General features: G+C 39.5%; 1 protein-coding gene across 1 annotated transcript in view; it reads right to left on the bottom strand.

Moving 5' to 3' along the window:
• Positions 1 to 3,660: 3,660 nt before the first annotated feature.
• plcxd3 (phosphatidylinositol-specific phospholipase C, X domain containing 3) overlaps positions 3,661 to 16,104 on the bottom strand; it is a 28,207-nt gene continuing 15,763 nt past the window's right edge. The window contains exons 2-6 of the mRNA XM_084729542.1: positions 12,035 to 12,291; positions 10,901 to 11,074; positions 8,537 to 8,712; positions 7,832 to 7,933; positions 3,661 to 5,098 (exon numbers count right to left, since the gene is read on the bottom strand). Coding sequence (XP_084585668.1) covers positions 4,942 to 5,098; positions 7,832 to 7,933; positions 8,537 to 8,712; positions 10,901 to 11,074; positions 12,035 to 12,291 — 866 coding nt within the window. The 3' untranslated portion in view covers positions 3,661 to 4,941. The remainder of the gene's footprint in view (positions 5,099 to 7,831; positions 7,934 to 8,536; positions 8,713 to 10,900; positions 11,075 to 12,034; positions 12,292 to 16,104) is intronic.

Genomic DNA, 16,104 nt, shown 5'->3' with positions numbered 1-16,104 from the left:
AACAGAATGCAACCCACAGGACAAGAGGATGTAAAGAATCTTCACAACATGTGCAAAAGAATCTGCACAGAGTAAGTGAATGAGTCGTGCCTTTTCTGTCCCTCAACTACTAATGAGCAATCAGAGCAGTCAGAGCACTCAATACCAATCCAGTCAGCTGGCCATAACCATAACGCTGAAGTTCACTGTCTTGAAAATATAGACGGCTGCCCGTGGGGTGCAGTTTTATGGGCCCAGAACTGACAACGCAGACCCTTGATCCACACTACTTTTGCAATGAGTTTTCAAAGTGTTCCATGCATTAATGAACTGTTAGAACTTTCTTCCACCCTGAGCAGCCATTATATCTGACATTTAACTGTTTAAGCATGTGGGCTTGAAGGCAACAGTGTGAGCATCAAATTAAACTAGAGAAACTGCTATTCTAGGATGTGCAAGTCAAACCATCATATGTATGATAGAATGAATGTTATTCAGAAAATAATCTTTATAAACTTATACTTACTTGTACTTTCTTATCTGAAAATTAGTTTTTAGAATGAAATACATTGCAGTATGTCCCTGTAATGTCATGATTATGACATATCATTTCTGATGTTGTAATGATGTTACTGCAGGAAACATTACAATGAAACAGATATAGTCTGTTCAGCATCCTCTGCATGACGTTTCCTGTATTTAATATAATGACACGTCTCCCAAGTGTGGTGGAAACATGGCGACAACACTACACACTACACTACAGTGTCACATGTTGCAAAAGTTATATTGCGACAATGTTCCTGCAACAACTTTGTGTTAGTAGGGGTAATGCTGCTCACAGAGACATGCTAATTCTCAACCAACTACTCGTACAACCAACCCAGTGTTACAATACTGCTGGTCTCCCCTACTACTGATCAATCAAAGTATCCAAAACCTTCAGTACCAATACAGACAACAAGCCATAAACAATGACACTGCTGCTGTACTCAACAGCTTCCACAGAAGTATTGTATGTATGCATGTGTGCAACATGATGTTGCATGTTTGCTCAAATAGTCCTGAGTTAATAAGCATAAAACAGTGCTAATATGAGAATTTGATCATCTGATTCAGTGATTTAGCTTCATGCCTACATTGCATCAGCCACTTGACAGAGTTGAAAGAGAAATTCAACAAAACACAAATTTTTTTACAAGACCTTGAACCTACAGTAGGGCTGAAGATGCACACAAAGCACACACACAGTGAGCCACTCAACATCTGAGTTATCTCTGCTTCCTCTTCATGAGCAACACCTGGCTGCAGAACAGCAGATGCTGAATTACGAAACGGAGTCTCAGAAAGTTACCCAGGGTGCCGCTACCCACCCACCTCCATCCTCATCACCCTGGAAACTGGATGATTTCTGGATGCTCCTCTGCACACATAGGTAATAAAATGCTGGTGTGTTAGCTTAAAATCTGCAAATCCACTTTCAATTTACAGCACAGTTTTATTATAATGGCTTTAATAATTTAGCCCTGTGATGAACTGGCGACTTGTCCAGGGTGAACCCTGCCTCTCGCCCAGTGTTAGCTGGGATAGGCTCCAGCCCCCCGCGACCCTTCAAGAAGAAGCAGTTACAGAAAATGGATGGATGTATGGCTTTAATAATGGTTTTTCGATCAAGCAAGTAACAACCCAATCACGGCTCAACAAGCCAGGAACTGCTCCTGAAATAATACTTCACTCAGTCACTCATTAGGCATAGAAGCTTTATTTGATTGGCCGTTTTCCACTTAGAACAGAGTCACTTTCATTTGAACAAAAGTTTTTGAGTTTTACAACAGCAAAGAACTCTTTTCACACCAGAACATAAAGGCAATGACAACAGTTTGGACCAGGGAAGACACAAAATGTCCTTTAACAACATAATTTGCAAGCCTTTTCAAAGTTTGCTCATTTGTGTGGGTTCATTCTTAACCTGCATGGGGTAGTAGTAGCAGTGCAACATTTAAGAAATAAATTAATTTCGAGATTTGTCTTAAAGGGTAAAAACATTTCCAGCTGAGATGCACCCATGCTCTTCAGAACAATATGCAGAAAATAATGTTAAGATGCACAAACCTAACTGACTTTGTTGGTGTACAACAAAAAGTATATGTAAAACTTTTTGGTTCATGCATGAAACTAAAGATATGGAAAACAAGAAGCAGTATGCTAGCTCAGTTAAGGTATAAGTTAATAAATTATTATCAATGACTCTGCAATGCTTTAAATAATTTACAATTCATCGGCAATATGCTATTTGCAATTACAGTATGTACAAACTGTCCACAATATAAAACATTTCAACATGAAACCACACTGAAGTGAAAGAAGTACTGTTTGAACTCTAAAACTCATTTCCACATTGAAGCATACAATACAAAAATGACTTTCTAGCTGATACTCAGTCACTCGATCACATGAGACTTTTTAGAAATGGCACAGGTACTCACAAGACACATACATTCACAAATCCAAAGAGTTGAATTTCCTGTTTGGTTTTACATTACCAAACTAGACAGCAAATGTCCTTACAGAATACATTCTCTGCAGAAAATGCCACACTGATCAGAAGGTGTGTGGATGTTTGATTGGATGTTGATTTATTTATTTTTATATTTATTTTTTCATGCATAATGCGTAAAACATTGCAATAATAAAAAATATTTCTATTATGTCTCTGGGTGCCATTTCAAAGTTGTATTTTTCCATCTGAAATGAAACATTGCAGGATATAGAAAGAAATGCATTAAAGGGATAGTTCACCCAAACATCAGAAACAAATATTTTTCATCTTACCTGTAGTGCTACATAACTGGTAACATTTTATAATAACCATCATGATTAAGTGGTAAATTGATGGGTAGTAAAAATTTATTTAATTGTCATTTCACTGTTGACAAACATCCAAATAAAATAAAGATAAAAATTAAAAATAAAGTTTTATGAACATCATTTGCAACTTTACAATGACCATCCAGGTAGTGTTTAGGTTTAGAAAATAATACTGCTGTAGGATTAGGAAAAGATCATGCTTTTAGTTAATATAAGTGCGTTACTTACATTAGTTCACACACATAAAATAACATACATGAGTTACATATGTAAGCATGTAAGGTATTATAATCATCATTTGCAACCTTATAATAGCCATCCAAATGTTTATAGATAGTTTACAAGCCAATTATTAGCCATTAACAAAGTAGTATCTAACTATTTTATATTACACAAACTACAGATAAAATACTATAAAATATAGCATTACTAAAAATTAGTAAACATACTTTATTATCATTTAATTGTTTGTTAATAGTGAAACAACAATAAATTAAGCTTCAATTAACCATCATTTATTAATGATCACTATTATAAAGTGTCACTCAACTAGCTGAGTGCCATTTAGTTCCTTTATAGTGGAGAGAAGGCAGACATCTCTATGGTTGATATTTCCAAAACTCAGCAACTCACACCAAAACAACCTAGACAGATAAATAACACAACAGGTAAGAGAAAATATGTATTTTTGATTTGGGGGTGAAATATCCCTTTAAACATAAATTTAAAAAAGTAAAAGTGTAAAAATCTGGAGATTTAGAAACATTCATAAACAGGAAACACCTAATAAAGTAGACACCAAAGAGCTAGAGCTATATCTTCATAAACATTTATTGTTTGCCATTTATTATTTTCTGAGTGTCAAAGCATTGCCGTCACATCAGGACCTCCTGACTCCGAATAACGATGTCTGTCTTGAAAAAAATGAGTCTCTGAGCAACTTTATCACCTGTTATTATGAAAGAGACAAAACCGTGATACATCTCATGATGACTCACTACAGCAGCAAGTATAGACACACACACAAGGGGAAACCATCCAGCAGAGGAAACACAGACAGTGGATACACTCCTGCACCCAGATGTACTGTATTTTTATACCTGGCTATCACGACTCGGCAGCACCCACCACGAAATCTAATAAATTTTGTCACGCTGGATTTCTAACCATCAAAAATGATCATGGATTGCACTTCTAGCTGTCTTAGACAAATTGTTTTTGCAGTGACAGTTGATGGTTGTGAAAATGTTGTTTTGTTTAGATGCACCAGAGATAAGGTTGGATTGGTTCAGCCAAGCCACATTCTTGTTCTGGATGATTTTGAATGAGTGAATCAATGGTTTATCAATGTACAAAGTGGCTGATCAATGTATAGGCTGCAAGCTGACTTCAGTGGACACTATTACTTACTTACCTTGACATTTACTGTTGAATGGGAAATTGTTAATTTCTATATATTGGGTAAACACCTTGCAACAACACTTTTGCTTGAAGCACTTTTTCAGAAACACTTGCAGTGATCTGACCAGGGATGCATATTGTTAGAAGAAAATAACACTTCTCTTGGACAGATTTCCCACACAGGACAAACTACTGCTAGCTACTTACACCAGCCTACAATTTGAGTGGTTTTAAGTTACACAACTTACTTTGAAACAACCTTTGAAAAAACTGTCACTGTCACTAGAATACTAAGAATGATGTACTGATACATTTAGCGGAAAAGTTGATATGCTCTGAGGAATCTACCCTTGGCGAAATTGAAAACAGTGTATGTGATCAGTGGAAAAAGCCATTTTTACAGCACAAGGAAATGAACATCTCACTTGAAAAGAGCAATTTCAATCCATACATCAGAAACAAACAAAACCTCATTCTCTTCGTGCTCCAACCAAACACCAGTGTTGCTTCTCCTCCCTCAACCCCTTTTTCACCTTTTGATCTCTCAATTCACTATAGCCCTAAATAAAGTGAAAGGAGCAGTGCAGCTCCCCTCCTGAAATAAATGCCAAAGAGAAAAGAGTGTGAGCACAGAGCAACCAAGCCACTGGCGATGGTGGTGACTGTGCTCCCTGACGCCCCCCCTGCAGGCTCTCAGGTGGCATCATCCTCATCGTCATCCAGGTGATAGTTGAGGGTGATGACGGCGCTGATGAATTCTCCCAGCTCCACAAAGTCAGCTGTGATAATGTTGATGCCGCTCTCCCCGGGTCGCTGCGATCTGATCCACTGCATCATGCCCGGTAAGGCCCTGAGGTCACATGAAAATACACACACACACACACACACACACACACACACACACACACACACACACACACACACACACACACACACGTTAGGAGAAAGGGCAAGAGAAGGGGGCGGGGGGGGAGTCACAAAAGAAGTCACACTTAGAAATAAGGCTTCCAAAAGGGTTCCTCCTGAAGGACTCAGGTTCTACCAACCCTTTTCCTCCAAAGCACCGTTTTTGGAAGTTCTTTAAGGATTGCTGAAATGGTACTGAAGGCTTTTCTCAGTGGAAAAGATGTTTTCATGCTTCTTCTGAGCCTTCGTAGCACGACGTGCTTCTTAAGTTGTGTTTTTAGGTCTCCCGGGTGGTTTCCCAGTTTTGGGAAAGGAGACCTTAAGATACAACTTACGACACATGTAGCACTACGAAGGCTCTGGGAAACGGGGCCCTGATTGGTTGAAGTTAGCCCGTGTTAGACGTGATCGACACATAGTTCATCCAAACACCTGACAATTGTTTTTTTTTTTCAAAAACCCTGCTGTTTTCCAAACTGTTTCTACAGAAGAATTCCCAGATGGTTCTCCCTGTGTGAGTTCTACATGAAACCTTTGGAATACAAAAGGGTTCTTGGTAGAACTTTTGGGTGGGTTCTACATGAAAGCCTTGGAACATAAAAGGTAGAACCCTTGGATGGGTTATACATAAAAACCCTGGAACACAAAACAGTAATTTGTAGAACCCTTGGATAGGTTTTACATGAAAAGTTGAAATACTAAAGGGTTCTCTGTAGAACCTTTGGGTGGGTTTTACATTAAACCCTTGGAATATAAAACAGTTCTTGGTAGAAGACCCTAGGTGGATTCTGGATGACAACCTTAGAATATACAGGGTTCTCTTTAGACCCCCCTGGGAAGTTTCTTGTCAGCACACAGACACTGGAAAGATTCTGGATAGAGCCCCTCTGAATGGGTTCCAAGTGCAACCTTTATAAATGGTTCTAACAGGAACCAACAAGGGTTCTGTTATGGGGACAAGCTGAAGAACTCTATATTGTTCTAAACAGCACTTTTATTTCTGAGAGTGTACAGAGAGGGATAGAAGAAAGGATGATTCATGGTTGCCTGGTTTAACACAGAGAGGGCCATGCTGTGATAAAAGATCTCTGTGACGCAGCGTGAGATGTCTACAAGCCAGACACCAGCTGCGAGGATGACACTCTGAACACTTCCTGGACATGTTCATGTGAGCCGAGGCACCAGGGGAGGGTGTTACTACTGCAGATGCCTCGCCCAGCTTTCTGCACAGCGAAATTCTATGAGCTGCCTCCTCCTCGTGCCGGCTTTCTTGTTCTGTCGAGTCGTCTGCCGGCGGTCCGCGTGGCAAAACGAATGGAGGGAATTTTGAAGGATGCCTACATCAATGTCACCAAGCACCTGGTGAGAATGGCTGATAGAGGAGTTATCAAATGAATAATTCATGCCAGGAAAATTGATGGTTTTGCTGCTGAGGCTTTTAACAAACTGGTGACATTAAGAGGAAGTGAAATGCACACAAAGGAAAAAAAAAATCCTGAAACAGATCAGAGAAGGGGAGATATAAGAAGGATGAGAAGCATCGCCTCGGGTTTGTGGCAGCTGTTTGAAAAAAAAGCTTGAATGAGGTCAGTGTCAAATGCCTGGGGATACCTTTAGAAACCAACATGCCTCTGGATTTAGTTATAAAATGCCACGATGACTCACATGTGACTGCTTATGTGTTTGTGTACATGTGCACATGCCCATGAAGTGTTGTTGTGAGTTGTTATGGGTACATCATGTCATTATGTGGCCTCTGGTGTCTGAGGTGTTGCTAGAATTTGTGCCTGTGTGAGTATGTTGACTAATACTGTGTGCCACCATTGGTGCTAATCCTGCATCTTATCCAAACTTAGTTTTATACTAAACCTGAACATAAAACATTTTTCTGTCTCTTTGTCTCTGTTATTCCGTGTACTTTACTTTACTTTGCACTTGACTGATTTCCTGCTTAGCTTAGTTTGAGACTAACCTCCTTCTCTTTTCCAGAAGTTGGGAAACAATAGAAAAGACTTTTCTTTGCTCTGGAGAAGCTGCAGCATTTATTAACTGATACACTGGAAAAAGTACCGTACATTTACTGGCAGAATGACAACTTACTGCCAAGTTTCTGCTCCGTTATGAGCAGCACTGGTATAGGATATTGGTTTAGCTAACAATATTTGTTTAGCTAAAGGTTGTTGTTCAAATTTAGAGGGTAAGCAAGTGAGAAGGCTAAAATAGAAACACCTCTAATTACTGATTATATGGCTATTCTGTGCCATCAAAGTGCCAAAAGATGTGTTATTTAGCAGAAATGCATGAAAAATTAAAGAATTAAAGCACTCCTGAGGTGGGAAATCAATGATATATGGTAAGAAATAATGTGTGCGACAGTTTGCGCTAGATTCATCTGTGTACCTGATCTACTGTTAATAAGGTGAATAATTTATCCAGTCACAGAGTAGCCTACATCCCACCACTGCACCACACTGGATTGAAACTTTTTTATACAAAGATAAATCCTGAAGTTGTCGTAAACAGCATTTCACATAAAGTTTCCCTTCACTCAGCAACTCACAACACTGCAAACTATAAATGCAAAAGCAGGGCTGGATTGTATATTATCTGGATAACATGTCCGAATACAGATCCCATTTTATTAAACACAAACATACAAATAAACAAGCGTACACACCTCTCTGTTATTGTCTCTCTCAGTCCACTGGCCACACCCTTCATCACGGTGCTGGCCTTCGGTGTCAGAACCACCTGGGAGACAAAGAAGGTCCCCTTCCTCCTGCAGTAGACACATCAAGCAATTCAATTTTTTGCTGTGTGTTTCAATTTTTTTTAAATGCATTTTATCTAGTTATTTAAAACATCTTATGACATCTGCTGCAGAGGTGCTACATATAAATAAACTTTGCTTTACTTCAGAATTAATTTAAGTGCCCACAAATAACAAAAACACTTTTTCTGTCAGACAAAAATACAGACACAAAACTTTCACATGCAAATTTATGTCTGGTTTTCAAGAACATTTTCCCATTACTGTCAGCAGTTAGAGAAAAATAGTTTTATCTTATGTTTTATAAGTTGGTGTAAGTGTCACATATCCCATTTGCAAAAACCTATGCATTTCATACCATGTCCTATCCTCTTTGTTGGCTATTTTGAACTAATTACAGTGAATTAATTGTTAGCCATTACTAGAATGACCCATTGTGGTCAGACATTTGGACACTTGTGTTGCAAAAAACATAAAAAACAGGTAATGATGCATCAATAATTCAGCGAGGCATGATGACATGACCAAGAGATTGTCCCAAGAGACGGTCCCATTTAACCTCATAAATGAAGGACAGAGAGCACCCACAGTCAAATAAATGTAGAGGCTGACCTGCGGTCTGTGACAGACGCCTGCAGAAACTGAACCAGCTTCTCCGGGTCTGTGGTGTTGGCCCAGGGCGAGGGCATCATCTGGCCTGGCCACAGGAAGGGCACCTCCAGGGCCATGGGGTGGTGGTAGAAGACAAGCACCTGGTACTCCTTCTCCCACAGATACTGCAGAGTCACCTGGGGGTGGCAGGATATAAAAGGAGAAAAAGCTGATGGATGTTGAAAAGTAAATATAAACAGCCCCTTCTGTGTTGAGTGACGTTTTAAAAAGGTGGCTGAGACGCACCTGGCAGCTTACTGAGAGAGCTTTATGTTTTATTTGAATGGAAGCGAATAGAAATAAGTGCACATAATTGCATGGTGTGCTGATTATTAAGCTGTTTTGTTCAATACTGGTCTCTGATTGACCATAGAAATTGGCAGGTATGTTATTTATAAAGGCAGACAGCTTTGTCACACAAACAACCACTGTTTTATGTCTCATCACAACGTATCGCTTGTTGAGAAAATGCCTGAAGGATTTACAGAGCACAAAACTTGTATTTTTAAAACTACTAAAGCCTATTCAAGAAATAACATTCCAAATAAATAATAGATATTTTATGCACTTCTATGTATTGGTTCTGTTTTAACTGATATAAAACAGTAAAACACAAATTAAAATTCTTACATTGATTTAGCTGCAGTTCTGCTACAGTGTATATCATGGACAGGAACAATATATGTTTCTATGGTTGCCTCTCTGCTGGAATATTTTTTGACAGAAAATTGTAGCTAAATTCATTTAGCTCCCAACAACAGCAAAAATCAATATTCCCTGTCAGTCGATTAAAGTAAGGTAGCCAGGTAATAAGCTGGAGGGTGTACAGATTCTAGCTGAAAAATAATCTTTTTCATTGCAACCCTCAGACCTACGTTCGTCATAAGTTTTGTTGGTTCTGCCTCGTGAAGTCATTTATTTTGTGAAGTTGACCTTCCAGCTGTACATTATCCATTAAAATAAGCCAAACATCTGCGGGAGTAGAGTTGTGCAGTGGATTTAAAGTATACCATGCAGGATTTTCAACAATGTATGAACTCATAGATAGACGATCTCTCTCAACCTTCACTTATAACCCCTAGAGATGTGTGGTGGTGTCTGTATCTGTAGAGACTCTGTCCTCTGTCTGTATTTCCTATTTCCTTTTTCATACTTTTGCTGTGATCAATACGTGTCTGGGCATCAGTGTTTGGGCAGTGGTGTATGGCCCCCAGCCAATAAAAGTACGCAGTCAGTGCCAAAAGACAAATAATCTTTTATATTGACAAACATCATATGTGTAATTCATGACACAGATGAAAAAATTATTTGTCTGCTGTTCATATGTTTTCTGAAGTTAAAGTGAAGGGTACGCTAGAAGGGGTGGGACTTTGCCTCTCTATAAAAACATAGCCATCAACAGTTATATCACTGGCTTCATCTCTCTCTCCTCTGCTCTCAGTCAAGAGCTGCAGGTCAGTGTGTGTGTGTGTTTGACTGAGGGCAGGGCTCACACACACACACACACAGGCAGTGCAGACTCAGGACACAGCGGGCAGGATGAAGGTTCGCCTCAGCTGCATTAACACAAAATCCGGAAATGTGACGCCGTATTTTGTGTTGTGCTTTAGAACCGCTGTGAAAAATTTTAAAATAACAGATAACTCGGGAGAGGAGAGTGAATATAATACTTGTGGAGGAAAGAACACCAGTCATTTGTCTACTCTAAATTTAAACACCACCCTAGATGCCCCTACAGCTCTGAGAAGTTCATTATTTCCCCAGAATCCACTAGTCACTATTGCCCTTTTTCTCTTCTCAACACTTCTCCCTCAGCAGCAGCACCTGACAGGAACCTATGATCTCAGAGTGGTGACACTGGCGTGGGAGTTGACGAAGGTTTGATGAGTTTTAAGGCTGACTGGTATTCCTATTTCCAGGTTCTTCACATACACCATCATCTACAGGTGTGTGGAGGTGGACCATGGTGAAAAAAAGCACAGAGTAAGGCAGCACAGAGACAAATATGAGCATGGGTGTAGTTGTATTTTTTTTTTCCTACTTGACTTCAATGCAAAAGGGCATACAACAATGAGAGGGGATGCGGTAACCATCATTCTGTGTTTCTAGTTATCAAAACACAGAAATCAGTGTTGTGCAGGGTTGAGAAAACAATAATTATCAAAAGCCTTTTGAACACACACAAAAATGTGTCCCCGTGTCCTCTTTCAATCAAGAGCTGTTAAAGGTGAACGCTGAAATAAAGGTTTGACGCCAGCCTCGAGGTCACATAATTGCTTTTGATGCTACTCCGTGTTAAGCGTTAAGTGTACTTGGCGGCAGTACCTCCTGAGCAAAGACAACCGGGCAGAGTTTCTCTCCAAACACCTCTTTCAACATGGCCACTAGCTTTTCATGGTGGAGGTTCTGCACGCCATAGAAGTGGTTGAAGTCCAGGAACACAACCTCTCTGGCATGAGCTGACAGGAAACTACTGATCTGCTCCAGACCTTCTCTCACCTAAAAAACACAGATAACAACAGCACACTTTTAAAAACAAAGGTACTAACTAGAACCATACAGGTTCTTCCATTTGTCCACATGGGATATCCCTTTTTGGTTTCTTGTGCACTTTCAGAGGGTTCTGTCTAGTTCTAGGTATAACCCAACACAAAGGGTTATACCTAGAACCATCTGTGAGAGGTACTGTCCAGAACCAGTGTATATTCACACCCAGGAGGTTCTACCAAAAACTTTTTAACCCTCTTGTCTTCTGAGGGTTCCTCAGAGAACCATACTGTATTCTATGGATGAATCCTGCAGATTGTACACTGTGGTCATCCATCATTTTAACAGTCTTTGTTACAGTTACTGATGTTTAACTTGAGAACCCTTATATATTCCAAGAGTTTCATCTAGGACACACCCAAGGGGTTCAACTGGGAACCTTTATATATTCCAAAGGTTTCATCCAGAACCTACCCAGAAGGATATAAAAATATTTTTTATAAGGGTTTCACCTATAATCCTCTTGTCCTATAATGGCTTTGTGTAGAACCATACTGGATTCTACAGATTAATCCAATATTGTTAACAGTCTATGTTACTGATATTTTTTACAGATACTGCTGTTTAATTTAAGGATTCATTTTCAACAATCCTTTCTTCACAAAAGGGTTCTTCAGAAGCAAATGTTCTGTGTAACACATTAGCTCTTAAAAAGAACCCTTTTGGGGCCCTCATTTCTAAAAGTGCACATGTATTAATAATTTCTTTAACAACACAATGACATGAAAAATAGCCACACAAATAATTATGATGTGCTTAAAATCTCTGAAGGACCTTGTATGATTAAGCTTTCAGTCTGCACTCACACATAAATATGCTGCCATGCACACAGAAATGCACAAACGTCACTTAGCAACCACAAGCATTACAAAATATTCATCACATCAAAAAGCACCAAAACTCGATGCTGACCGTGGCACTGAAGAGCCCGTGGGCGAAGAACAGCTCGTTGTCGGGATCGCGGGGCTTGGTGGAGATGCGCAGGTCAAAGAAGCGGATCCCAGCCTCCAGTTGGCTGTTGAAGTTCATAGTCTGTGTAGCTAACCACTTCCTCATTAGCTTCTTGGCCACTGTACCAAAAACAGAAACGAAGTTCTGCACCGTCTCCGGCTGCTCGGGGCCCACCGGAGATGCCTCATCGATGTAGAAACTGAAGGAATCATGGGAACCTGGAGATAGATAGATAAAAACATACAGTGAGTTGTATGCAGGTGTTGAACACTGTCTGTTTTATTTATTGGGGGGGGCACAGCTGTAAGAGTGGGGTCAGTGCTGGAAAGCAGCCCGGTGCCATGGCAACAACACTGACTCTGTGAATAAGAGCCTCTGTGGTCGAAAGTTATGAACTCTGACAACTTGAAAAGAAGCAAGCCTGTGCTCACATACACTGATATTTTTCTTCCATCACATATCTAAGGCAAAACAGAGCTTCCAGAGAGCAACAGTGCAACAACATTTTTCTTGTAGCGCTTTCGGTGTAAATATTTTTATAGTGAATCTTCAAATGCTATTTCAATTAAGGTTGTCTCCCTGTTTTGCACAACTCCAGTGATGGTTTACTTTTTGGTACAGGACGGTTCACCCTACAGTATACTAGCTCAACACTGTTAAAGGATCATGTGTAGGCTTTAGAGGGATATAGTGCCAGAAGTTGAGAATAATATTCATATTTATGTCTTCATTGATATATAATGACCTAAAAGGATTTTTTGGGCCAATAAAGATTTTAGGAAGTTCAAAAATATTGATATATTGACTGATACTCTTTAATCATGCATATATATTTATAATCCAAAAGGACTTTCCCTGGTATTTTTCAACAATTATAAATCACTATAAATTACAAAAAGCACCACTAGAACAACTTAAATTATAGCTACTATAAGTTTTTTTACTGGTTATGAAACACTCTCAATTTAATACTGATGCCTATGTGTAAAGAGAGACCATACCCTAGAGTTCTGGCCGTTTCTGTGTAGTTATACTTAATGCCTGCCACTGGGTCAAATTCTTCTTAAAATCAGATGAAGCAAGCCTGCATTTACATTTTCACAGATAAAGGTACAGTAGACCGATTTAGCTGTGCTAGGCCAGATTGGCAGATAATCCCAGCCAATAAATATACTGGTCTGGTTCTACTGAATATCTACAGGCCAAGCAGGTCCTCTTCCACATACCATTATACATTATGCTATACCATATAACATTTCATTTTTACTGGGCCTGGGCAATAAAATGACAGCGACATGTACCAGCGATAGACACATCATCATGAGCAATAAGAAAATAGTTTGATAAAATGTTCGACAGTTTCACTTAAATGCATAAAGATGCCATTAAATCCTACATACTGATCTTTTAAGTATAGCTCTGCTTGAGCTTGAAAGTTCATTCTTGGCCCTGGAAATAACAGTCTGACAATAGTCTTCCTGCAGTTACTTTTAAGAATATATAGATATTACTAGAAATGTAAAGGTCTATCTTTTCTGATAAATCACTTCTCCAGTGTATCCTAGTTGTGTGTAGTAGTGTAGTCAACGTACATGCACACAGTATATGCCTCTGATTGAGACACTGGTTAAATCTGATGCCTGTCTGATCCACCGCCTCTCTGAATATACAGTCAAAATCTGCTAAATTAGTTTAGTCCTCAGTGACTCATTTTGCAGTTTCAGACCCTTGGAGATTTTCATCACCACTTAGAAAGGCTCATTTCTCTTCTTCACAGTTCTTTCATACTTGCAAATGTATAGCATATTTCCTTGTAGATAACTGGATCCTTAATTGTGGTGGTAACTTTCATCAGGCTAATTGTATTTCAGACATTACAAACATTTTCTTCCAAGGGGGAATAAGATCAATTCAGTCTGAAAGTTTTTAAGGCAGGTTAGATAATATCTTGCAGAGCATTTCAAAAAGACAAAGACAGACAAAAAAAAAATACTGGCTTTGGCTCAACATATTTTTCAGCTGGATGGCAGCTATTTCACCCTCTACTGAATATATAAAAGACATATTCAGTGGCTTTACAAGCAGAGTTGGATAGACCTCTTAACAGAAAGGTTTAGTGAACTACTGCTTTCAATGAGATGTACGTGCTGTGAACAAGTTGACCCACCGTCAAATTTCTGGCACTCCAGCTGGTGGTGCTCATTATCATCCCACCAAAATATCAAAATATCATAAATCTATTTCTTTTGCAGAAAGCAGGCCTGATGAAAACTGTTAAAACGGTGGTTTACACTGAATAACATAAATGTCATTCTTTGGTGCCTTGACCATTTCTGTTCACAGGCATTGTTCTGAAGTAGCAGCAGAAATGTCAGAGATAAGATATCGCCAAACCTCAGCAGATAAAAGAGAAAATCAGAACTGACCCTTTCCAAGTCCCACGCGTTCCTCGGTCAACTTTCTCCTTCCCTGTTTCCTGCGTAGGATATTCAGCTATGTACTATGCTTGTCTATGTGAAGGTGACCAGATTTCTGAAACAAAAACGTATTTTGAGTTTGAGGGTCAATTGTTAAAATATTTAATGTTGCTATCTATGAAATAAAAGATGGGAACAACTCTGGTTTCATGTATTTTGTGTATTGTGCAGACTGACTGACAAAATCGGGTAACTGTGTCAGAAAGTCATAGTTTACAGCACCATGGTGAGTGAAGCTATGATGAACATCAATTGTTCAATGCAGTTTATTGGACCATTTTTTGAGGACTGTCTTGTCACTCGATAGCTCCTGGTCGAGTTTTCTCTAAAACTAGTGCAAGCAAGTAGTTAGTAGTAAAAGAGTGATATGAAGCTGCTTTTGCGAGCAGCCAACCTCTGTTGCCCAAAGACAAGCACAGTGTGATTGAAATGTCAACCTGCAGGATCTGCTGCCTGGTCTTTCTTAGAAAATAAAAATACTTAAAAAGCCACAGACAGGCCACCAAAAATGGGGACTGTTCCCAGTAATATCTGGTCATTCTTGTCTATGCATTTTGCTAACATTAGCTATCTGATGTAACCTTATGGAAGCTATGATGCCTTTACAGGTCCCCCAGGAACATCTTTAAACAAAGTATAAAATTGTTTTTCTTTTCAACATAGATGAGCCCGGCACATAACAGTAACAGGAAAGGAGAAAGATGGCTGAGGTTCCACCGAATACCAAGTTTGCTCAAGTGTTATTGGAGCTCAGAGCAAAAAGGGATGAATTGTTTCCACTATTTGTGAGAAAATTATGTTTTATTATCTTCATAATTTTGTTATTGTTTGGTTTCTAATTTGGTTTTATTATGCGGCTAATTTATCCGTTAATCTAGGAGCTGTATAAGGAGAAAAAATGCTTAAATAACATTTCAACAATCATCTCATTAGTGGCAGCAAAAATAACACTGGAAAGATTGTGGAAGTCTGTCAATATATTGATGCATTCCTAGGTGACAGTTCAGAATTTCCTTGTAACCGATCCATGGTGAGGTCTGAAGGTCGTGCGTCCTTCCTTGTCTGTTTGAAAGTGAAAAAAGAGTGTGTGTGTGTGTGTGTGTGTGTGTGTGTGTGTGTGTGTGTGTGTGTGTGTGTGTGTGTGTGTGTGTGTGTGTATTCAAATCAGGCTGACACCAATTCTCGCATCCTGCTCTCATCACTGCAATCAATTTCTCATCCTCTTTTTGTCTCTTCACCACATTCCCTCACTCTTTCACACACAAACACACATTGTCCTCTCTTCTTTTCACAGACAAAAAGCCTGAAGTGACCTTCAGCTAGTACCCCAGCCCAGTGCCAGGTCTTTGCAGTCGGCCCAGCGAATGACCATAAGCAGGGCAGACAGCTGAATCCTGGGGCAGGACAGCAAACAGCATCACTACAGGCTGAACCGTAGCATCAGGGTCACAGCGTAACAGAGTGTGACCTTAACCAGTCGCATCAGCTGGCTCTGCTGTTGTTGGAGAGAAAGACTTCTCTCTGGCTCTGAAGGTTGTGTCACACAATCATTTT

This window comes from Lutjanus erythropterus, chromosome 10 (genome assembly GCF_056507025.1).
Source record: "Lutjanus erythropterus isolate fLutEry1 chromosome 10, fLutEry1.hap2, whole genome shotgun sequence".
NCBI lineage: Eukaryota > Metazoa > Chordata > Actinopteri > Lutjaniformes > Lutjanidae > Lutjanus > Lutjanus erythropterus.
Note: the sequence above shows the minus strand (reverse complement) of the source record. Positions and strands in the feature narration are given on the sequence as shown.